The following is a 24,445-nucleotide window of genomic DNA, read 5'->3' on the forward strand; positions in this document are numbered from 1 at the left end:
CCTGCTACAAGTCAACTGCCCACCTCCACCCTGAAAGCCGCGTGGAGCCCTAACAGCTAGTCTAGAGGTTGAAAACCTGAGGGCTAGGCATCTGGCCTACTGACAAAGTTTTGTTTGGCCAGTACGATGTTTTCCCAAAATATGAATGAATCGCCAGATTTTAAAAGCCTGTATTTCTGGCTTCTCCCTAAAAATGTCAGAAAAAAGTTGCTCACTTTGAGCCTGTATTTCCAAGTGGCAGCTACTTCTGAGTAACATCTGTTTACCCAGGGCAGGCACTGCCCCCACTCAGCTGCTTGAACTCTGTAAGTTCTCTTCTCTCTTGTTCTTGCCATGCCTCAGTCTCCCCCAACCCCTCATTATCACATTACCTCTACAAACGTATTTCAGATGACAAGTGTGAAGACTGTACATTTATGAAAATTTGAATAAAGAACATGTTAGCAGAAGTAACAGGTAAAACACATCACTGTACATGCTGATTGAAATATTAAACCGCTCACATATTACTCAACCAAGTATAAATAGGTACAAATCACTTTGGAAAACTGGCCATATCTACTAAAGCTGAACCTGTGGCTATACTATAACTGCAATTCCGTGGGAATTCCACAGAAATGTGTATACATGTTCACCAAAATACTTGTACTGGAGTATTAATAGCATCACTATTTGTAAGAGCCAGAAAACTGGAAACTACCTAAAATGCCCATCAGTGGTCGAAGGGGTAGATAAATTGTATTATATTCACACAAGGGTACATTATGCAGCGATGAGAATGAACAATCTACAAGCATACACAATAAGACAGATAAATCTCACAAAACCATTTATATAAAGTTCAAAAACAGGCAAAACCAACCTGTGCTGTTAGAAGTAAGGGTAGTAGCTAAACTTGAGGGAAGAATAGTTACTGGAAGGGAACGTGAGGGGGCTTCTTGGGGGCTAGTCCTATTCTGTTCTTAATCTGGATGCTTGAATACACAGATGTGCTCAGCTGCCACGCCTGAGCTGTACACTTTTGTGTGGCATATTAGGAGTTCAATAAAAACTTTAACATAGTGTTAAAACATCTGATTATATATGTACTAGTGTATATAGCATATACAGAGGTGGCAAAAGTAGGTTTACAGTTGTTCATATGGAAAAATATATAAGAATATACTCTGCCCAATGTGACCCCAATTAAAAAAGAAAAGTAATGAAACGTCACATCCATGATTAGGTTGTTTTTTTTAAAAAAAAAAAATAAACTCTTGTGTTTCATGTACTCACAACTGTAAACCTATTTTTGCCCACCCCTGTGTATAAAGAAGATATATAAACAAATATGTACAGGGTGGAGCAAAAAGTAGGTTTACAGTTGTATGTGAAATACAGTTTATTCTTTTTTTGTTAATTTATTGATTTGAGAGCGAGGGAGAGAAATATCGCTCCATTGTTCCACTTATGTATGCTTTCATTGGTTGATTCTTGTATGTGCCCTCCTGACCAGGGATCAAACCTACAACCTTTGGTATATCGTGAGGATACTCTAACCAACTGAGCTACTCAGCCAGGGCCAGAATTTATTCTTGTATTATTATTTATTAATTATTGTATTATTTTCCATATTAATGACTGTAAATCTACTCTTGCCCCACCCTGTATTATGTATTATATGTATAAATAATCTATTATCAAATATTTATTAACTACTTTTCTTATCAATTCATCGATGAATCTGCCAGGGAAGGCTTCCCATCTCATAGCTTTGCCCATTCTTCATGGAGATTAGGAACGATACACTTTCTATGTCTGTTACCTTGTTACAGGAAAGGGGACCTGAGCAGTCTGCCTAGGGCTGGCCGGCAGTGTGTGGGTTCTTGGCTTCCTTTGTGCAGGAAAAATTTTGCAACACGAATCCAGGTGACTCGGAGGGAACTTTTACTAACGCTGGGGACAGAAAACAAGAAAGGACTTAGCACAGACGAAGCAACAGGAGAGCCTAGGCTGGACTGCCTTAGCTCCCTGGGGAGTCAGGGCCAAGGGGACACTGGGGACAGGTTCAAGGGAGTAGCCAGGGGTGAGCTGCTGCCGCCCATTTCTCCCCTGGCTGCAAGTCTCTTGGGGTCCTTAGAGCTTAGGAGCTGCATGCCTGTGGGGGAAGGAGGGACAGGGAATGGCCAGGGCTGCTCCCCAAAGGGAGAGCAAGCATTGGACCTTAGTTTTATGGGGTTTTAAAGGCTGGGCATTTAAAAAAATAAAATAAAATAATAAAGGCTGGCCATTTAGGGAAGGTCTTAGGGGAGGATCTTAATAGAATATTCATCAGCTTTATGCTGAGGTACCAAAATTAGGTTTTTTTCTCTCTTTTAAAAAATATTTTTATTGATTTCAGAGAGGGAGAGGGAGAGAGATAGAAACACCAATGATGAGATAGAGTCATGGATCGGCTGCCTCCTGCAAGCCCCCCACTGGGGATCAAGCCGGCAACCCAGCCATGTGCCCTGACTGGGAATCGAACTGTGACATTCTGGTTCATAGGTTGATGCTCAACCACTGAGCCACACCAGCCAGGCCAGGTTTATTCTCTTAATTGCATCTGTCCTCAGGTGTGGTTGGCAAGTGGCATTAATTGGACTTCTGCCGTCTGTCTCCCTAAGTTGGATGATTTAAGCTATTTACCCTCTGGTTGAGGAAAAGTGCAAACCATTTACTCTTAAGTGTCCTGTTTAGGAAAGATAGGATTTTCTAGATGACTGCAAACTGCTTGCCGTCTAGATGTCCTAGATGGCTGCAAACTGCTGTTTAACTGTCAGTTTTTCTCTCCCACTTGTCCTGGCTTATTAGCCTGTCTCACCCTTACTACTGGAGGGATTCAGAACTAGCCTCCCCAAGATGTGCCACTTTCACATGTGAATTAGTTTGAGCTGAAGGCAGTCAAAATCCTGGGGTTCAAGAAACTTTTACCTCTCCCTTAAATTTAAATTAGGGGCATTACCCATAATAATAATAATCACCAGAAATAAATTTTTATGACCTAAACATAGGGCAGGGCAAACTTTTAATTACTGAATATCTGCTTTGCTTATTGTCCTGCGAATGACCTTCCCCCTGTGTTACTTCACCTTTAGCTCAGCATGCCATATAGACCTAATTTTCCCTTCTCTCTCTCTGAACCTCTCCTGTTTAATTATGTGGGGGTCTCTGACTCTCCCACGTGTGAGATTCCCATATGTACGTACATAATTAAATTTGGCTGCTTTGTTAACCTGTCTCACGTCTATTTGATTATTAGACCGGCTGAAAGAATCTAAAAGGGTCGAGGAAAGTTTCTTCCCTCCCCACACCACCAAGCTTGCAGTCCTGTCTCTCTTCTGGTAGAGCCACCCTTTAAAGATGGGAATAATGAGACCCAAGGAGCTAAGCTGTTCTACCTGCAGAGAGTTAACCAGAAGTATAACTGAAGGCTCTTGTCTCCTACTCCGGACTCTTCTTTCGCTCCTCTGTCACCCTGCCAGCTGGTGACATCCTTAATCCAGTTACAGGTGGGAAACTGAGGCCAGAAACCTAAGCCAGAGGATTTTCAGACCAGGGTCCGGAGCAAACCCAGGTGTCTGCTAGAATGAGAGCTCCTGGAAGGCAGGGCCACAGCATCCAACCGCCCTTCTAGCAGGTGCTTAGAAAGTATACGCAGAATGAAAGAGTGAAGGAGGGCTCGCCATTCCAGGCACAGAAAGGCTACTAGAGGGAAGAAAGAGAAAATCGGGTTTCATACCAGGAAATGGGTCTAGTCTCCAGCCTCTGGCAGGGATTAGCAGAGCCCAGTGCTGTGAGAACATTGCTTTTTACTCACATGGGGCCCAGGCAGGAAAAGATCAAAACCCATTTGAGAACTTTGAGACTCACCCTGGGGCTTTGTGGTTTGGGAACTGTAGGGTCGGCTTGAAGACTGCAGTGTGTCACTGTTTCCATTACCCGTTTTCCAGGGTCTCCACTTGGCTGGTAGGCTCAGAAGATTCTTCTGTGCTGGGGGATGGGAGCAGAGGCCCCGGGAGGTAGGATTTGAGAAAGTTCCCTATTGGCCACCGGAAGCCCCGCCTGCCCCGCCCATAAAGAGAATTGTTAAAAAAGCTCTTGATGACTCTACTAATGGGGGGAGAGGGGGCGGAGTATTAGTAACGCAACTCCTCCCCCATAATCCCCAGCAGTTCCAGTTAACCTGTGAGAGATTACACTGCTGAAGCAGATTTTTTTCTTTTGTCAATTTTTTAAAATATATTTTTATTGATTTCAGAGAGGAAGGAAGAGGGAGATAGAAACATCAATGATGAGAGAGAATCATTGATCAGCTGCCTCCTGCAAGCCCCCCACTGGGGATCCAGCCCACAACCCGGGCACGTGCCCTTGACCTGAATCGAACCTGGGACCTTTCAGTTCGCAGGCCCACACTCTATCCACTGAGCCACACCAGCCAGGGCTCAATTTTCTTTTTCTTTTTTTAGCTTGATTTTTTTCTTTATTGATTAAGGTATTATATATGTGTCCTTATCCCCCCATTGCCAATTTTCTTTTTATTTTATTGATTTCTTTTTTTTAAAATATATTTTATTGATTTTTTACAGAGAGGAAGGGAGAGGGATAGAGAGTTAGAAACATCGATGAGAGAGAAACATCGATCAGCTGCCTCCTGCACACCTCCCACTGGGGATGTGCCCGCAACCAAGGTACATGCCCTTGACCAGAATCGAACCTGGGACCCTTGAGTCTGCAGGCCGATGCTCTGTCCATTGAGCCAAACTGGTTAGGTCCTAACCGTTAGGGAAATTTTAAGTAGCATAGAAGGAACAATCAAATAAGCCCCTAACAGTGTTTCCCAGAGCCTGGTGAGCAGTTTCTTGTGCATTAATGCTGACTTTTAAATTAAGATCAGCTTACTTGCAAATGAGCAGGGAAAGTCGGTGCTGGAGTTGGGGTGGGAAGAAGGGCCTGGGGGGCCCTGGGTTCAGAAGCCCCCTCTGTCCAGCTGATTTGTTGTAATGTACCCCGCGAATCACAGAAGGACGCCTCAAGAAATTGAATTAAAGAGTCACATTTATTGCAATCCGGGACTATGAGGGGCCATTCCCAAATCTCATAGCCATAAGATGGTGGCAAAACCAGACTTATATAGGCAAAAATCACAAAGGTATTGATTACATCCCAGGGTTTGGAATGTGGCACCTGGCTCCCAAAAAAAGCAGATTATAGAAGCAGAATTAAGCATGTTAATTACAGTTTCGGGTCTCGGGTCACTGAATCGACAGAAATACATTATCTAGAGCCCTTGGGTCTCCTGACCACTGAGTTGTCAGGACAATTTAGAGTAATTATACTGTTCTGGTCTCTGGACCACTAAGTCAGCTGGAACACACCACCTGTGGCCACTAAAACAATTTAGGGTAATTGTGCTGTCCTGTTTCCAGGTACAGTAGAATGTGCTAAGACCAGTATGATAACAATCAATGGGATAGTCATTCAATTGATAAGGCATTCAATCGAATGGGATGACTTATACAATTTAGAAAATCAAAGTAACTTTTATATTGTTAAGCCAAACAACATGGTTAGAGTTAAACTACAGTTTCCACCTGAAATGGTTGCTACCATACTTCAATTGCACTCGCTTACTCATATTTCTACGATGGTGTGAGAATGAGATGATGAGATGAAATTACATTATTAGATGGTGAAATTACATTATTAGTTATTATTGTTCATTTTCTATTGTCACGTGGTTTATAGTGGTTATCATTATTGGTTAAATAGCTCAGCCATTTACTTGTGTGACCTGGCTAAGTTACTTTACCTCTCTGAGCTTTGCTTTCCTCATTTGTAAAAGGGGATAATGAGATCAACCTGTTGGGACTATTGTAAGGATTAAATGAGTATGTAAAGCAGTGGTTCTCAACCTTGGCTGCACATTAGAATCACCTGGGAATCTTTTTAAAATCCTGATTTCTGGGCCTCATCCTCCGGAAATTCTGTTTCTTTGTTATGGGGTGAGGCCACAACATTAGTAACAAAGAAACAGAATTTCCCAAGGATGAGGCCCAGAAATCAGGATTTTAAAAAGATTCCCAGGTGATTCTAATGTGCAGCCAAGGTTGAGAACCACTGTTGTAGGCTGTCAAGACAGTAGTGTTAGGGTCTCGGAAAGAGGTACTCATGAGGCCAAAAGGGGTAGAGAATTATAAATTTATTAGGTCATCTGGAAAACCTAAAATGCTGCCAGCACCCAGGGACAGGGAGTCAGAGATTTTAAAGGACTCTGGGCGAGCCTTGGTCGGTTTGGCTCGGTGGATAGAGCGTCAGCTAAGGGCATGCACCTCAGTTGGAGGCTCCTTCCTGGGCCTGGGCCCCTGTCAGAGCTCCTGCAGGAAGCAATCAATCAATGTGTTTCTCTCACATCAATGTTTCTCTCTGTCTTTCCCTCTCTCTCCCACACTCTCTAAATCAATGGAATAATATCCTCGGGTGAGGATTAAAAAGAATAATAATTTAAAAAAAAATAAAGGTCTCTAGGCGGGCTTTTTAGGCGGGGAATTCTCTGGGTGGTCCGGATCCTGGACAAGTCCCAAAGGGAAAGTTATCAGCCTTGCCCTGGCGGGTTTGGCTCAGTGGTTAAAGTGCCGACCTTCAGACCAAAGGGTCATGGGTTTGATTCCCAGCCAAGGGCACATACTTCAGTTGCAGGTTCCGTCTGGTCCAGGTGTGAGCAGGAGGCAACCAATCAATGTGTCTGTCTCACATTGACTTCTCTCTCTCTTTCTCTTTCCCTTCTCTTCTCACCCCCTCCACGCTCTCTAAAAAATCAAGGGAAAAGATGCTTCGGTGAGGATTAAAAAAAATAATAATAAATAACTTTTTTTAAAAAAAGAAAGTTACTGGTTTTAGCACATGGAATGTGGTCTGAGTGAAAGGGAATGTCAGCTGCGAAATGATCTAAAGGTCAGTTTCCCAGGGGAGGGGCATCGATTCAGTTGCTTGATCAGACCTAACAAGTAGATCCTTCCCATAGTGTGCTTGAGAGGAAGCTGGGTCTGTGGGTATTCAAAAGCACCCAACACAAGGACCTTCGCCAAACAGTTCAAATCTCTGCATCATCCGTTCGTCATCTGAGAGTGGTCTCTACTAGTGTCTTTTGAAGCTCAGACGTGTTCCTTCACAAGACATGATTCTGTAACATCAGCATCCCCTCAGTCTGATTCAGCCTTCTAATCACCATTATCCACACCCGCTTAGAAGTTCTTCAAATATGTGAGCGGTCTCCCCGGAGAGGTCGGATTTGAGAAAGCTCCCTGTTGGCCACCGGAAGCCCGGCCTGCCCCGAGATAGTGGGCACCAAAAATATTTTCCTGGCCCCAGGCCTGTGGCTCTTGGGACTGTCCTTGGACAATTGCTGCAAGGTCCTTGGAACTCAGTGCCTGTGTTTAGAAGGAGGTGCTACCCTCCCCACCTCAGGCACTTTTAGAGGCTGCCTCAGCCTCGCCACCTATCTGGAAGCTTCCACCGCCCCTGCCTGTTCCCACTCTCTGCCGTTCTAGTCCTGGAGACACTCGCATATGGCCTGTTTTCTCCCTTGCGACTCCCCCCTTCAGCCTGGGTTCTTTCCATTCCAACCCCAACTTGGAGCACCCTCTGTTCCTTGTCCAGTTCATTCTTTGTCATCCCCCACTCACAGCGCTCTGGAGCTCAAGAGCTCAAGGCAAAAGCTGCACGTCCTCCCTTCCCCTGTCGAGTCACTCAACTCCCTTGAGCTATATATAGCACAGCTGTGCCTTAGATTGTGTGGAGCTTCAAGTCCTACTCTCCCCTTTTCCTCCCCCAGCAGAATAGGGAGCCTGGAGCTTACAGGCAGGGTGGGGGAGCCCAGCAAGAGGAGGCAGGGAGGAGTTGGAGAGGGACAGGAAAGGGTGTGCTGCACTGTGGGCCATCCAGAACATGTGCCCTTCCCATCTGTTATCAGGGACTTGCCGCTTCTCTCCCAGCCTGCTAGCCATTCCCTGCCACTTTCTCCTTCTAGAGAGGGAGCAGGCAGTGTGCGGGGGCATTCTAACAATCATCTTATTTAACCCTTACGATGATGCTATGGGTACCTACTATGTCCATTTACAGATGATATAGACTCACAGAAATTGAGTGGCAGAAGGCCAAGTATTTAGAGGGTGGTTGGTCAAGCAGCTAACTGACCCCACATCTAACTCCGGCCTACACTCTGGATCCCTTACTAAGTCTGTCAGCATCATTCATTTAAAGCCTTGTAAAATAGAATTTCTATCGGTGGAACCTGATCTGGAAGGAAGAAGTTTACTAAGCAAATTACTAATGTAGAAATGCTGAAACCAAAATAATTATTAAAGACTTGGCATATTGACAAAAATGTTATCATAATTTTATCTTATCTGTGTACTAAAGCAGGATGCTCCAGAAATTTGTTCCTTAAAGATTTCTGTGTGTTCTCAGAAACTTTTGAAAATAAATTTTTTCTTCTATTTCAGGACTTCCTCTCCACTTTACAGTCATTCTCCTGTTAGTCCAGAGTAGTGAGATTTGATTTTAGGAATGGTGAGAAGTCTGGATCTTTTTCCCACTGTGATCTTGGGCAAGACATTTAACCCAAGCCTCAGTTTGTTCATCTGTGAAATGGGGAGAATAATAGTACTTTCTTCAAAGTTATTGTAAGGATTAAGTAAAACAATCTACTTAATGCCATTAGCACACTTTTTGGTTCCTAGGTGCTCAGTGAATCATAGCAACTATTATTATTTTCTCAGTTCTGGGCTGGGATGCTATGGAGCATCAAACATGATCTCAACAGGGAGAAGTTGAACTTCACTCTCTAGAGCTTAGTCCCTGTTCTCTAAAGGGCTAGGAGTTGATCTTGACTCTTGCCATCTCATCCAGACATTTCCGCCCACCCTCCCCACCTCTGGACAGGATCCTCCTCCTCTTGAGAATTCAGGCCACTGTTGGGATCAGGAAAGGCAGCATGGAAGAGTGTGTGAATGACTGGGAGGAGAGTTCCCATGGACGCTGGGGATATGTGAAGGCCCAGGGGAGTTGCTGTGACCCTGGGTCTCTTCCTAGAGCAGTGAGTGCTGGGGAGAGAGAGACATCAGCTGCTGGACAAATTTCCAGTGCAGAAAAGCTCCGTTAGGACAGACACATTGGGGCTGAGAGTAATCTAGGGAGGAATGAAGGCTTGGGATGAAGAGGGACCCTCCAGAGTGTATCCCACATTTTCTCCCTCTGGGTAGCCGTAAGGTACTTTTCTTTTCCTAATCAAGGGTGAATGATCAATGAGCATTCCTAAGCTTCAGTATCAACCTGGTGAGGCTTTCAGCTTGGCCAGCCACTGCAAAGCAGAGTAACTGTCCAGGGATACCCACTGGACAACAATAGGAGTACACATTTTGGAGCCAGCCAGACCTGGGTTCAGATCTCAGCACTGCCATTTCCTAGCTGTGTACCCTTGGACAAACCATTTAGCCTTGGGGAGGCTCAGTTCCCTGGTCTGTAAACAAACTGCTACTTACCATATAGTAGAGAGGTTTGAAACGTAAATACCAAAACAGAGTAGGCACCAATGCTGGTAATTGTCATTTCTGTAATCCCCCAGGCAGTATAAAGAGCTCTGGAGATGTGAGGGAAGTCCCAGTTGCTTCAAACTCCTGAACAAATCTCCTTGGTCCAGAAAGCATCCTTGAAGGTATTGACACCAAGACTAGACAGCCTGCCTCCCACAATTGGAGCATTAAATTTACATCTCACATTGTTCATAAGATTATTTGAGGCCGTATAACTCAAGGAAGAACCCAGGAGCTCTCCCCGTCCTTGCCTCTCTATTCCCATCTCTGTTCTCCATATCAAGTCCATCTCTGATCTGGCCACTTGTGTCCATGAGAATTAAAACATTAAACCTGGCGAAGGGCCCTTTTCCATTTGGCCTTTCATTACTCTCCAGTGCCTGGAGTCCATCCTGAAGCTCAGCAGATGGGGGGTTAAGACCGATGCCCTGTCCTATCTCCTCCCCTCTCCGTTCCTGACTTCAAAGTCTCCATAAAGCCCGCTGTTGCTTCCCTGACCCCGTCGTGGCAGCTTCATCATCGGCTCTTGGCCAGTTCAAAACAGACGCTGAGCCCTGGCCCGGCTGCTCACAGCCCACGTCCAGGCCACCTCCTGCGGTAAGCACCAGCATGCTGAGGACCTACAGGGCCCAAGGTTGTTGCTCCTCGGGGACAGGAGGGACAGCTAGGTATAGAAGTTGCCTCAAGCAGGGAGTTTGTTTCATGATTAGACTTAGAAAGCAGCCCACAGGCAGAACCCCTGGTTTAAGGACCAGGACGCTGGGACTCCATCGAAGTTGTGATCAGAGCAGACATTTACAGGGGTTAGCGAGTAGAACAAGGTCACCGCCCAGGGACGGAGGTGTCTGGAACGTATGCTCAAGAATCACAAATCCAGGTCCAATCGCTTTAATCTCCGGCTCTGGTGGCTGGGTAACCATGGCGTAACTGTCGGGATGGCTCTGGTTCCCTGGGGCCAGATCCTGCTCTGTGGATCCCTCAGGAGTAACTGTCACAAACTCAAGACCAGGGGAGGGGGGGTGGTCCCAAGGCTCAAGGCCTTTTCGTCCCACCCTCATCTGTGGATTTTTCCAGCTGCTTTTCTTGGCCCAAGGACGATACCCACAGGGATGCAAATGGGGGAAGGGGAAGCAGAGAAAACGGTGAAGTCAGAGCGAGCTAGGGAAGAGAGAAATTAAGCTGGAGAAATGGCGCTAGTGGTCCAGCCATCTGAAGCAGGGCATCTTTTTAAGTAGTGGTTGTGTAGGGAATGGTGAGGAGGTCTCAGCAGGCAACTTTCTCCTTTCCACCCTAAACTGAGGAGCACTGGAGTCCTGATTGTGGGGTGCTTCCTTCTAGGACTGGGCTGAAGCCTGGGAACCCTGCTGCCAACATCTGGGGGCAGGATCATGTCCGCTAACAAAGGCTGGTGGGTGCCACCCGAAGGTGAAGACAGCGTGTCTGAGAAGTTCCTGAGGAAGACCAGGGAGTCTCCACTGGTGCCTATAGGTGAGTGGGGAGAGGAAGGGATGGGGGGCCTTCTCTTAGAGAACATCTCTCCCAGTCCTTTCAAAGAACGAAGCAGAGAACTCCAGTGGTCCTACCCACTGAACAATCAACAGCTAGAAGAGTGAACCAGTAGCAGAGGGGCCAGAAGGTAAAGGGACACGGCCTTACAATGAAACGAGGGAGTCTGGCTGGGGGGAGGTGGCGGCCAACTGAGTGCACGGGATATAGCGAAACACCAGTCAGGAGGGGAAGGAGCGGTTTGGGGTCCCCTAGGGCTTCCTTCCTCTAGGCCCTGGGAAAGTAGGAAAACAGCTGTAACAGATGTGGGAGCCAAGGTGGTTGGAGAAGGGCCTAATGGGGGTAGGGGAGTCCTGATGATGGGCTATTTGTATGTGGGGGAAGGGAGTCATTGGAGGGGGCAGCTACTTTGACATGCCATCCAGAAGAAAACTCAGTGGTCTAATAACCCTCCCACGCCCGCCAGAGCAGCTGCCCATCCAGATGCCCAATCTTCCTAGTGTCTCTCATCGAGAGTGATGTGCTTGGTGGATGAGGTCCAGGGGTCATGTTCTCTGACTACAGGCTTAGGAGGCTGCCTAGTGGTGGCAGCATACAGGATTTACCGGCTGAAGGCTCGCGGTTCCACCAAGATGTCCATACACCTGATTCACACCCGAGTGGCAGCGCAGGCCTGTGCTGTGGGTGCCATCATGCTAGGTGAGTGGCGTCACAGAAGGAGAGCTGGGAGTTCTGACAGTTAAGGGACCATGATCTCAGGCCCTATTCCCAATACAAGGCTCTGTCTCAAGTCCTTGGTGAAGCCCGCATACCGAGACATTGCCAGGGCTCCGTTTCATCTCCTGCCCCAGGCCTGTGGGGACAATGTGGTCTGCTTCATGGCAGTTTGTCCAGAGGTGAGAAAAACCATGCACCCACAGGCTGAATGTCTCTTCCTCCTTGGATCAAAAGGCAGACAGCTACTTACTGGCTGTATGACAGTGGACAAATCCCTTTCTCTGATCCCTGGTTTCCCCATGTGTAACGTGATAACCACCTCTGGCCTGAATCACAGGTTGCCGTGAGGTTTCTTAGATAGAAATGCACTTGCAATGCTTTGCAAATTGTCAAAAGGGGTGTTTCCCAGGCTGTGTGGTCAGGTGCTTGTGGCAGCTGCTGAGCCCTCGGGCAGAAAGCTGGGCTCTCAAGGGATGGGCTGGAGCCAGACCCCGGGGGCTCTGCAGCTGCTACTCCTCTCTGGGACACCTGGGAATCAGAGGCTGGGTGAAGCTTTCGCTGCTAAGGGGTATTTTCCTTCTCCTTCACACAGGTGCTGTGTACACAATGTACAGAGACTATATCAAGAGAGCAACACAGGATGCGGGGGAGAAGTAGGTTTCTACAGCCGAGGGCAGTCAGACCCTCTCACAGCAATCCCTGGTATGTTCCTAATAAAGGAATTTTTCAGAAAATTGACAGTCTCTTCTTCACCTGGGATAGAAGATAAAGGGATTGGCAGTGGCTGGTGGGGGAGCTTAGAGCAAAGGGTTGGAGATCAGAGTTGTGGCTCTGAACTTCAGGGCAACAGAAACTCAGCGGGGCAGAAAGAGAGGTGCAGTAGACCTCCGATCCCAGAAACCCAACAATTCCCAAGCCAGCTCAGGCCCACCTGGAAAAGCATGGCAGACAGGACGCCAGGAATGGAGTGGGGGCATTAGCCTCCACGCTCATGGGAACACTGGATTAAAAGGCTGCTTCCCTGCCTTGACCAGTTTGGCTCAATAGAGTGTTGGGCCGTGGACTGAAAGGTCCCGGGTTCGATTCCGGTGGAGGGCATGTTCCTTGGTTTCAGGCTCGATCCCCAGGGGGGTGTATGCAGGAGGCAGCTGATCGATGTTTCTCTCTCATCGATGTTTCTAACTCTCTATCCCTCTCCCTTCCTCTCTGTAAAAAAAGTCAATAAAAATATATTTAAAATAAATAAATAGAAGGCTGCTTCCCTGGAGACCCAGGCAGGAAGAAGGCTGCAGCTGGAAGCAGAGGCAGTGAAGCCTCATGGGAGACGACATAGATTTAGAACCCAAGGGCCAGGACTGGACTGTGCTGGAGGAGAGGTGGTGGAGGGTTGAATGAAAGCAATAGAGAAAGGCAGAGGTTAGAATATTCTATTCATTTATAAACCATGTCTAAGGTCAGACTTGTAAAAAAAAATTCCATGTAAATTCTGAGGACAGGGCCTCCTGGGGTTAAACACTTTCATCCCCTCCTCCTTCCCTGAGCCAGACTCCTCTCTGTTCCCTGGGAACAGAGCCAGGCACAGGCCACAGAAGGAACCAGGAGGCCGAATGGGCCTCCCTCACTGGGCTCTGGGTTGGAGGCTCTTGGGTTGTTCAAGATGGCCACAGCAGCTCCCAGACACTCTGACCACATGGAGTCCAAGTCACATGAGGTCCCAGCTTCCAGTCCAGGCTGCAGCCCACTGCAGGGAGCAGGAGCTGCTAGGAGCCCTGGCATTCACATGGGGTAATTGAGTACCACATCCTGCTTGGCGAGCTCCAGCAACATAGGATCATCGAAGAACTTGCTGATGCTCACGTCTTCACTCAGGCCCTGCAGAGGGTGGGGGCAAATCAAAGAATGAGTCCTGTGTGGTGTCTGAATGAGGTGGGGCCATCGGAGACCTATGGTTGAGTAGGAAGCTGGTGGTGGTGGTGGTGGTGGGGGGGGGGGTGGGTGGGGGTGGGGCGGACTGTTAGCCAGGCTGTTTCAGGAGCCCTGCCTTTAGGCTTTGTCATTGGACAGCAGGTCTGACTGCCTGAGGCCCGTACAGATTGCATCTCTATGCTGTACAGTAAATCGCTTAGTCTTTGGGAGATCGGTCCAAGAGTAAGAAATGAAGAGAGAAAAAACTCCCGCTGAAACCCCTGGGGGTTGCGGGCTGGTGATAGGTCTGAGGGCACACACACCTTTCTACGACGGGTTTTGATCATGAATTCCCGGGCCAGGTGAGGAGCTGGCTGTGGCTCCAAGGGGCGGATGACAATGCTCTTATCCAGAGGATCCCCAGGAACAATCTGAAAGGCAAAGGGGTTTCAGAAGGTCCAGGCAGCCCTCTATCTGGGTCTGGAAGCAGGACTCTGAGGAGGTTGGAAAACCTCAGTCAGGACTTGGAAGGGAAACCGGTCCTAAGGGATTGGCCTCGTACAGGTGGGAGGCCAAGTCGGCCAGCCTGCACCATTTTCTCACCTGCCAATGGTGAAAGACAGACAAGGAAAAGGCCTGCCCCTGGGTGTGAGTCCGCAGGTCAGTCTCAAAGCCAAAGGAGTCGATAGCCGGGATGAAAGCTTTGATGGTGTAGAGGGGGGAGCCTGGAATGGGTGCATCCTGAGTCACGTGCCCCCTGAGACAGAACAACAAGGGCTGAGTCAAAAGCAGAGAAGCCATCTGCCCTCAAATACACCCCAAACCGGAGCTGCCCTAAAGAATGACCGTGAACGCACTGCAGGAGACAGAGGGGCTGGGGTCTCAGTCTGACACACTGTGGAGGCCCAAGCAGAGCAACTTCGGGGCCAGAGTGGAACGTTGCTGCATAAGGTTTTACAGAACTTTCCCCAGGAGCTCTCTGAGGAGGGCTGCCCAATAAGGAATCTCAAATCTTAATCTGCAGGAAAGCTGGGGATTTCCTCATTCCTACTCCTACTTCCTTCTGAAAGAAATCAGCTCATTAGGTTTCAGGAGTGGAGCGTGTGGGTGGCTGGTCCCTCCATGGTAGCTGAGTGACTTCCTGCTCTGCCCGTCCTCTGTGTCTCCCTAACGTGCGGGGCTGCTCACCTGCGTCTGGCCAGGACAGTATAAACAGCGGAGACACAATCTGCAGGGGCCTGGACCTCTACAAAGTAGTAAGGCTCCATCAGGCGAGGGGTGGCCTGCAACAGAGCAACAAAAAGGGGTTCCTCAGCTTGGGGAAGGCTGAGGACTTAATGCCCTGGGGTAGCAGAGCCCTTCACTTACCATGAGGAAGGCAGAATAGACGACTCTCCTGGCCGTGGGGATGATTTGGCCCCCGCCCCGGTGCAGGGGCTCCTGGGCAACCACTGCATCTAGGATCTTAAACTTGACATTTCGAATCACTGAAAAGGAGATGGACAGCTGATTAAGGAGTGCTCACGGCCAGAGCAGCGAGGAGCCTCCTGTAGCTCTACAGCTATCTGCGGCCACAAAAGAAAAGGTACAAAATTGCCCTGCAGCTGGGTATTGATAGGAGAGCAAAGAAGTCAGCAGTCAAGCATACATTTATAGTGTTTGTTTCAGACATCATAAAGGTTCCCTAGAAGTTTACGTGCTTCTTCTGCAGACATTTAATTATTTTTGGATAGAGAAGAAATTCTAGGAATTGCCTATTTGTTCCCATTAAGTCCAATCCTGGTCTATAAACCACTCCAATCCCATCCTCCTTTTGATACAGCTCCTCAAACTTATTTCTTCTCAGGAATGAGGAACGAATGTCAACTAGCAATGACTTCATTTCTAGGAGGTACTAAGTGGTAGCAAAGGAAAGGGAGGGAGAGAGGCAGGAAACAGGCTCAGGACATGGGATGGCCCTGCTGCGTGTCCTGCCAGGTCCCAAGGATAAGCCCACCCCACCGCCTACACCCAGGAGCAAGGGCCCTAGAGGACTCAGGTGGGGGAGGCGGAGAAACTGGTAGACTTACACTCATCACAGAGGGGTCCCTCCCTGGTTCCCCACTGGAAACCTTGAACAATGCTGTCCTTCACTGAGCCAAGAAGAGCCTTGTCCACCTGCACAGAACATAAGGGTTCTTTAGTGGTGACCCTGGCAATAGCCAGAGTTTAGAGGGAGGAGAAGGCAGGTAGGCTGGTAAGAGGACAGTCTCTTTCACCAGAAGACACAAAACACTTCCAGGAGAAAAAGAACACTTTGTCGTTTCTTCCACTTGAGCTAACAGACCATCGAAGGCTCCCATCAGTTCTCCTGTACCTCAGAGGGCAGGGTGTCATCCACCAGGATGTTGGGGCCGGTGGCATCAGGGCCAAAAGCCCAGATGGAACGGGCAGCCAGCAGATCCCAATCGTACTTGGTTTGGAAGAACTCTCCCAGCTTCTTCCTGGGGAAGGAGGAGACAATGAAGGGCTCAGCCAGCTCTTGTAAAATCCTGCCTCTCTGGAGACAGTCACCTCACCCCACCCACACTGTGCCCAGGACAACAGCAAAGTGGGAGAAACAAGTGACTCCCAGGAGAGTGCGGGGTATTAGAGATCCCGCAGTAAGTTCTGGTGCCCTGCCCTGCCTCCCTTTGGCCCTGGAATGAGAGCTGTGTTCTCGCCTGTTCCACGTGATCTGGACCACCTCATTCTCGATGTCTTCAGCAAGGCCCTTTTCAAGAGGCTCAGCAATCATGGTGATCTTGTTCCTAGTGAGAGAGGAAATGAGTAACGAGGTGGGTGAGCAGGACTAGCAGAAGGGTCACTTCTAAGAAAAGGGGGACAAAGGAACAGATACGGCAATGACATCAGTGAAACCACAGGAAACCACAGCCGAGGAAGCCAAAGGAGCTTATCTTTTTTTTTCTCATTAGAATCTACTACTCTCTCTCTCTCTCTTTTTTAAAATATATTTTTATTTATTTCAGAGAGGAAGGGAGAGGGCGAGACAGAAACATCAATGATGATAATCATTGATCGGCTGCCTCCTGCATGCCCCACACTGGGGATTGAGCCCACAACCCGGGCATGTGCCCTTAACCGGAATTGAACCCAGGACCCTTCAGTCCGCAGGACCCTCTATCCACTGAGCCAAACCAGCTAGGGTGAATCTTTATGAAAGTAGGTTTGGGGCAACATTTACATAGAAAGGAGAAGTGACAATTGCAAGTCATCTTGGCATAGAAAGTCTTATGGCAAAGGACTTCATAGGATCATGTCCAAAGGCATAATGGATCAGAGGCCGGGGCTAAACTCAAGTATTCGAAGCACCCCCATCCCCAGACTGCGGGGTCTCTATTTCCACAGTGTTGTGATTGTGGTGGAGTTGGTGGGGAGGGGAGAGTGTCAGTCCAAGGACACTATGACCCCCAGCTTACTTCTTATTGGGTGTTTCAGCAAAGCACTTGAGAGAGGATGTTTCTACCACAGTCTCACAAAAGGTAACAACAGGGTCAGCCACCTGTTGGGAAACAAGATAAATTACTGGGCAAGGTCTCATTTTGTTGGAAGGATGACCTCCTGCCAAAGGGAATTCCGAGGGCCCCTTGACATTACCCCTGTGAGAACCCCCCTCTTAATCAGCATCAGTGACAAATACAATCGCAGCTAAAAGTTGCCATCACGAAGAAGCCTGCGGAAACTCAGTGTAGTGCGGTTATCTACGTTCTGGAGTCAAAAGTGCATGGGATCAAATCCAGATCTGAACTAGTCCCCCAAGGTACCCTTCACCATCCATTTAGCCGTCCCTCCACCATTCACTGAATCACCCTGCAGGTCTGTCAGAGCGGGTACTAGAGACCTCCTGGGGAACACCCCTTCTGTTCTCAGCCTGGGACTTCTCCCTGAAGCTCCCACTGGCCCTGGCCTGTACCTGGGAAACCCAACGTCTTATAGAGCACCAGTCCCGGGCACATCAGTAGAAGAATCTAAGAGGGGTACTTGAGGGTACTCATTCCTACCACCTAAGGGCCTTGGAGAAAATGTGTCTCTCAACTGGGACACCGAGGCCATGAAAGGGCAGTTTAACTGAGGGGCTGTGTCAGGCTTGACAATGAATCCAGGAGAGCCAGGCCCACTCTCACCTTGAAACTATATATTCTGAGCCTTAATCACCACAGACAAATTAATTGTCCAACTATTTTTTTTAAAAAAACAAATGACCAAGAATAATTTTGGCTTGGGAGCACTGACTTTAAACGCATGACACTGAGAATTACCCTGCAAAAGGGGGCAAACCAGATCTCAAATACCTTCCCATTTAGGGAGCAACAGATCACGCTTTTCTGAAACCGATCTCGTCTAGTAGGGCACCCCTCTTCCCGTGGGCCTTCCAGGGGAATCTAGGGTTTAGTTGCTTGTAAAATCAGCCTGGAGCTGTGAGCCAAGCCTCCTGGCCAGCAGGCACTCAAGAAAGAAAGGGGCTGCTGCTTTACCTTGATGTCTATCTCGGAGTACATCTTCCGCAAATCATGCATCACACAGTCCAGGTAAAGCTCCCCAGTCCCCAGAATCACGTGCTCGCCAGACTCTTCCACCTGAAATGCAACAGCCCTGCTGCTCACAGCCTGGACGCTATTGTGCCAGCAACAGCAGACAGACACAGAATCAAGGCGGGAACCCAGGAGGCGGTGCCCGAATCCACGATCACACACAGCCACTGCTCACTGTCGGTTCCAGCCTCTTCAGGAAAGATCAGTGACCTATGAGTAAGTCCTCAAGACCCCAGCTCACTCAGGACAGTGCTACTGGGTGTGATGAGCTCACCAATTTTACTGCCATCTTCTAAATTTAGAGAAAACCATGCCCTATGTCTGTGGACATAAGCTGACCTTTTTTTTTTTTTAGCCCTGGCCAACTACTCAGAAAGGTATGCTGGCAGGCCCAAGAGTGTAGAAGGGTCAGAGTGACTCACTTTTTCCTCTCTATTGGCTGGACAAATTAATTCAAAGTGTCTCTACAAGAAACATCTCTTTCCTATCTATACACTTGTGAACGCTGCACACACGTGTCACCCTCCCTCCCCGCAACATGGGTCTCATCCTGCCTTTAAATGACAGCAACAGGGATTAAGTCCTGATACAGGCCATTGGAAGCAGCAAATCAGAGGCACCCGATGGGCACGAAGCAGTAGGCAGCACAGACCACTCAGCGGGGGCAAGCAGGGCGTGGCAGCTGCAGGCCTCGGGCTACCTTGGTGGTGAGGGACGGATAGCTCTTGTTGACCTTGCGCAGACCGTCCAGCATCTTGGGCAGCTCCGAGGGGTTGACTGGCTCCACAGCAATCTTGATAACAGATGTGGTGTTGAACTTCAAGGGCCGGAAAATCTGAGCCTGAGATCCAAAATGCAGAGGAGTGAGGACACCCGGCCTGAGCAGGCGCCGAAAGTGTGGACGTAAGAGAAGCTGAGGGCCTACTTAGGGACAGACTCTTCTCCAAACAAGAGCCTCGGGGCTGCTTGAAGGCAACCTGAAGGGCCGTTCACTGCTGTGTATTTTGGCAGAACAGAGAGAAGGGAAAGAATAAAAGGCCTTCCTCCTAATTCCCAGCACCTGAGCAGACACTCCAGGGAGACTCCAGCAGGCTCAGATCTAGAAGGCTGAGCCTGGGCTGAGCCTGGAACCAGGAAATGGCAGTGACTCTGGGTTAGTCCCTGCCCATTCTGCTGCTTATAGCTCACGTGTGCTGTGGCCTCCTGAGAACTTTACCTCCTCATTGCCTCGGGGTTCAGTTATGGTTGCCGTCTTCACAATTGGTTGATCGACACCTTCAATCAGAACCCAGTTGCCAGCAGGAACGCGATTCACCTCAATGTGGTACCTGGAGCAACATCCAATAAGCAGCAATGACACTTGGGCAGAATATTCATAAGAATGTACTCAGTGCCCGCTGTGTGCCAGGCCCTGAGCCAGGAGCAGTGGTCAGCCGAACAGATACATTCTAGCAGGGAGGGGTGCAATAAACAATCAGTCACATAACCACCCATATATGTCGTTACAAACTGGTAAGTGCCATGAAAAGAAGTATAATGGACTAAATGAGGAACAGACAGGAAAACCTCATTCCAGTTGGATGTTGGTGGTAAGCAAGCCGCTCTCCAAGGCATGGGATGTAAGGAGATGCCAAAAGCACCACAGAACATATCGCAGCTGTCCTAGCTCTTGGATTTTCTCCTGCCTTCCAGTGAGCGGGGTGGATTTGGAGGAGGGAAAGAGGCCTTGGCGAGGCGCAGCAGCCACATGAGGAACAGGACTGCCCAGTTCTGCTTCCTAGCTGGGATGCTACGTTTAGGAGCCGACAAGCTACCCAGAAGCCCAAGCTAAATTTTATTCTGCCGATGAGGACGCTACAAGGAATCGGCAAAGTCTTCTCTCTGGGTTAAAGAATAACCTGTGGAGGTTGGGAAACAATTTCTCTTGGGAAGAAACATTACAGTTGTGACTTAAGGAACACAGAAGAGGAAGAGGGGATTAAGATGAGTAAAAACAGAAATGCTGCTATAAAAATTAATGTAAGCCATCCAAACACAAAGGCCAGGCTCTGGGCATTATCCCAACAATAGCTGCCTTTTGGCCCTCGCCACGTCGGGCAGTAAGAACTAGAAGTCAATAGATCTGCTGAGGGAGGGTCAACTTAGCCCCTGCTGGAGGGAGCCAGGCAGCAACTGTGTTTCCAGGGAGGACCACCCTGCGGCTGCCGGGGGAGTTCGTATGGCGGACAGGCAGGCCCCGAGAGGCCCTGTTAGCAGTACCTGGCCACAGAGATCCAAAGGCGGCCCACGGTGCATATCTGGGAGTCTTCCTCGTCTTCCAGAGTGTAGTTCTCCCCCAGCACCTTCACAGGCTGCCCAGCATGGATGGTACCACTTAGCACCCGGCCAAAGGCATGAAACTGAACTCCATCATCTGTGCTGTACATCTTGGTGGTGTGGCACATCAAGGGACCCTGGAGGAGGGGACAGACTGCAGCCTCAGTCACACACACTCTCTAGGTAAGTGCCTCCCCTCATAGCAATGACATGAGCTCTATGAGGTAGTCCAGACCTAGAAGACATGGCGACCTCCTAGGAAAATTCCAACCACGCTTTCTCTCTGCTTATTAATAGATGTCAAAGGCATAGGAGAAAAAAGCTATTTTCCTTTTCTCTGGGGAGATGAGGGAAATAGGGGGAAAAAGCAGGTTTAGGATGGCAGATGGCACTGTTAACTTGCAAGATTATAAAACGGATTTGCCCCAAATTTCCTCCAAAGATTTAACTCACAATTCTCAACTGGCTGTATGTTTATGCTAAGAAACTAGACTGCTGAAGGAATGGCTGGGAAAGAGTTTTAGAAAAGCCAGGGCTGATCAGATTAGCAACCATTTGTTGCATCTTTAATAACCGGTAGGCACCATAACACTTGCTTAATCTTACTTAATTCTCGTAATGACCACACATATTATTATCCTCATTTCACATACCAAGACCCTCAGGCTGAGAAAGACTGAATAATGTTGCCAAGATCATACCATTAGCAGCAGTAACATCAGGCTTTGAATTCAGGCCTGCCTGTGCTCAGGTGGAGGGCAAGCAAAAAAGGGGGAAGAAGGTATTACTCCTGTAACCAGAAAACACTGTCTCTGCACAGGAGGGAAGACTCAGAGCTGCCGGGGAGCTCCATCCCCTTACATCAGGGTCACAGTCGCTCATGGCCTCGCCGAGGTCGGAGTCCACGCCGCCGGTGTAAGTGTGCTCGATCTTGGGCTTGGCGCCCACCTTTGGAGAAGGAATATGCTGCACACACATGTCCACAAAGCCTGTGGAGGAGAGAAGGCCGTTACTCTACACCCTCACGGGGAGAGGAAGGGGAGTGGTGACGTACTCATCCACTCAGATTTTAGGGGGAAGTGATACCCTATTTCCTGGGCGTATGATGCTAAAAGGCTGGAGTCACACTGCTGCCAGGAAGCACAAGCAGCAGGTCTCAGTGATTCCTTGGAACTCAGCTGACAAAGATTTTCAAGTATCTCTATCAATCCATGACCTTTTATTGAATGTAAGCACTTACTGCACACTTACACGGAACAGTAAGGGCCCCATCTCTCCCCCTTTGGCAAACATTGCATATGTTTCTGTTCAGTAAGTTATCCTGGTTTTCTAACAGTCAATAAGTCATGCAAAAAAGAAGCTCCATTAGCACCTTGGGGTAGGCATGTCTGCTTTCAGTGGTGTCTCCATGTTAGACTGAGGGCCAGCCCAGAGTGACTCTTAAAATGATGCACTCTGCAGACTCAGACACCTATATCCCACTAGACTCAGACTCAGAAATGGCTGAGGGGCCTCTTTGCCATCACCTTTTCCTCGCCTTTATTTTACAGATGAGAAATCAGTCATAGAATGACTGGCCCAGGGACATCCTACGGAAGAGCAGGATCAAGACTCAGGTCTTTCATTAACCAGTCCAGGGCTCATACTCCTATATCACCTGCCTTTTGTGTAACTAAATTACAGAAGAAACAAGCTCAGGGGAAAGAGAAATCTGCGTCTACAAACGGTCTCCCAAGTCCTCGCCTGGTGCTTTTCCCACTATTGCACATCACTGATGAGTCCACTTTCCTGACGATCCCCTGGCAAAAATACCAGAACCTCAGTATCTGCTTCCCCATTTCTTTACTTGCATGCTCCTCCTGGTAGGGAAATGTAATTGCTTTTGTTTCCTAAGACAGAATTCTTGGTACCACCCACTAAGGAAAGCAGCTAGGAAAAACCCAGGTGCTCTGTATCCTGATCTTATTTAAGGGCCTCAGATCTCTGACCCACTGTGGGTTAGGGAAAAGTTCCCCCGACACATGTGGCAGGAAATAATGATAGTGACGTTAAGGGGGCCATGAGCTCTTCATTACCTGTGAATTCGCCAAAGAACTTTTTGCAGACCAGCCTGAGCAGGGGGCGGATGTTCAGCTTTAGCTCCTCCTTGGTCAGGTGGATGCCAAGCTCGTCCAAGGTCCTCGGGAGGCTGGTGTCCACATCCCCCACAACCTGTGACAATACCAGACACATCAGCAGTAGTGGTAGCCCCAATGTGGTGCTATGGAGGAGGAGAAGGGAAGGCCAATGGGCAATCTGAAGGGTAACTGCACTAGGTTCTTGTCTAAAGGGAGAGCTTTTGGCAAGAACGATTTAGCTTCAAGAAAACCTTTGGTACCAACCCTGGGTGAAGCAGGCTTGGTTAAATGCCCACACCAGCCAATAAACCTGGAGCTCTCAGATGAGTTATCAGTGCTGCCCCCTGGTGTCTGAAAAGCAGCATCTCATTCCACTCAGGCAGTCCCTTAACTGCCCCTATTTAGAGACTTCTCAGACCGAGAGGATCGCTGCACTGCAAGGAACCAAAAAAGGTCACCGAGCATTCCATCGCTGTCGGGCAGGGCCGAGCTAAACCACCCTCAGCAGACTCAAGGTCTCTACCAAGACAGACTCTATAAATTTCTTTTATTAATCCATTCCGGCCTGACACAAGATACTAAGTGTTTTTTTTTTTTTTTTTAGCACTAATAAATTTGAATCATGTTATTTTTGTCTTGTTGCTATGTTTTACTATTTTTTTTTTTTTTAAATATATTTTATTGATTTTTCCACAGAGAGGAGGGGAGAGGGACAGTCAGAAACATCGATGAGAGAGAAGCATCGATCAGCTGCCCCCTGCACACCCCCCACTGGGGATGTGTCGGCCACCAAGGCACATGCCCCTGACCGGAATCGATCCCGGGACCCCTCAGTCCGGAGGCCGACGCCCTATCCACTGAGCCAAACCGGGCAGGGCTGTTTTACTATTTTAAAGTTGGAATGACCACACACATTTTGTGTATGTGCGTGTGTTCACTGTGCACAGTACTTACTCAACACTTGTATATTTTATAACTGTATGGAAATTCTTGTACAAAATTATTACTTTTAGTTCTGCCTTTTAGGGAGCAAATTCATACAAATATAACATTATACTCTTTTTGTTGGAGCATCCCGTATGTTTAACTGTCTGGTGCCTCCTCTTCAATCTGACAAACATCACATACATATGTGCCCAGAAGAGGCATTCAATACAAGCCCATGCTGCCATCCTTCTAATGCAAGGTTCTCACCCCTCTGGCCCTTTAAATACAGTTCCTCATGTTGTGACCCAACCATAAAATTATTTTTGTTGCTACTTCATAACTGTAATGTTGCTACTGTTATGAATCGTAATGTAAATGTCTGATATGCAGGATGGTCTTAGGTGACCCCTGTGAAAGGGTTGTTCGACCACCAAAGGGGTCACGACCCACAGGTTGAGAACCGCTATTCTAATGGCTGCAAAATACTTCCTTTCATGGGCTGTACCAGAATTCATTTAATCAGATTATCGCTGAAGAACATTTAACGGATTTCCAGGTTTTAAATTTTTTCCTTACTGTTATAAATAATGCCTTAACAAATAAATATATATAAAAACTGGAGGACTTTCACAATTATATCTGTAAGTTAAATCTCCGTAACTGAAATTATAAATTCTCAAGTGTCATGTTCTTTTAAATAGTCAAAATCTTTGCACAAACTGTTTAGGTTGTGCCTTTTCTTTCTTTCGTACACTGCCCCTTCACTCTAAATTCC

The 24,445-nt window shown here is 48.1% G+C and overlaps 2 protein-coding genes across 2 annotated transcripts in view; one reads left to right on the forward strand and one right to left on the reverse strand.

The window, feature by feature from the left end:
• The first annotated feature begins 10,761 nt into the window (after positions 1 to 10,761).
• Positions 10,762 to 12,564, forward strand: HIGD1B (HIG1 hypoxia inducible domain family member 1B). The gene is made up of 3 exons (XM_081110073.1): positions 10,762 to 11,099; positions 11,682 to 11,816; positions 12,427 to 12,564. Exons 1-3 carry the CDS (start codon positions 11,000 to 11,002, stop codon positions 12,489 to 12,491), a joined length of 300 nt encoding a protein of 99 aa, XP_080966199.1. The 5' UTR covers positions 10,762 to 10,999; the 3' UTR covers positions 12,492 to 12,564.
• Positions 12,565 to 13,247: 683 nt separating this feature from the next.
• Positions 13,248 to 24,445, reverse strand: part of EFTUD2 (elongation factor Tu GTP binding domain containing 2) — a 36,398-nt gene continuing 25,200 nt past the window's right edge. The window contains exons 14-28 of the mRNA XM_081109186.1: positions 22,702 to 22,837; positions 21,488 to 21,615; positions 20,570 to 20,763; positions 19,527 to 19,638; positions 19,011 to 19,151; positions 18,254 to 18,355; positions 17,198 to 17,280; positions 16,442 to 16,528; positions 16,096 to 16,222; positions 15,809 to 15,896; positions 15,108 to 15,226; positions 14,928 to 15,022; positions 14,343 to 14,496; positions 14,063 to 14,170; positions 13,248 to 13,706 (exon numbers count right to left, since the gene is read on the reverse strand). Coding sequence (XP_080965312.1) covers positions 13,611 to 13,706; positions 14,063 to 14,170; positions 14,343 to 14,496; positions 14,928 to 15,022; positions 15,108 to 15,226; positions 15,809 to 15,896; positions 16,096 to 16,222; positions 16,442 to 16,528; positions 17,198 to 17,280; positions 18,254 to 18,355; positions 19,011 to 19,151; positions 19,527 to 19,638; positions 20,570 to 20,763; positions 21,488 to 21,615; positions 22,702 to 22,837 — 1,770 coding nt within the window. The 3' untranslated portion in view covers positions 13,248 to 13,610. The remainder of the gene's footprint in view (positions 13,707 to 14,062; positions 14,171 to 14,342; positions 14,497 to 14,927; positions 15,023 to 15,107; positions 15,227 to 15,808; positions 15,897 to 16,095; positions 16,223 to 16,441; positions 16,529 to 17,197; positions 17,281 to 18,253; positions 18,356 to 19,010; positions 19,152 to 19,526; positions 19,639 to 20,569; positions 20,764 to 21,487; positions 21,616 to 22,701; positions 22,838 to 24,445) is intronic.

Source organism: Myotis nattereri, assembly GCF_964212035.1.
Source record: "Myotis nattereri genome assembly, chromosome: 16".
Classification (NCBI taxonomy): domain Eukaryota; kingdom Metazoa; phylum Chordata; class Mammalia; order Chiroptera; family Vespertilionidae; genus Myotis; species Myotis nattereri.

Excerpts from the sequence above, each read along its gene's own strand:
- HIGD1B (XM_081110073.1), top strand. The coding sequence starts at position 11,000 with ATGTCCGCTAACAAAGGCTGGTGGGTGCCACCCGAAGGTGAAGACAGC. Across the intron at positions 11,100-11,681 it reads GTCTCCACTGGTGCCTATAG|GCTTAGGAGGCTGCCTAGTG; the intron begins GTGAGTGGGGAG and ends CTCTGACTACAG. Across the intron at positions 11,817-12,426 it reads TGTGGGTGCCATCATGCTAG|GTGCTGTGTACACAATGTAC; the intron begins GTGAGTGGCGTC and ends TCCTTCACACAG.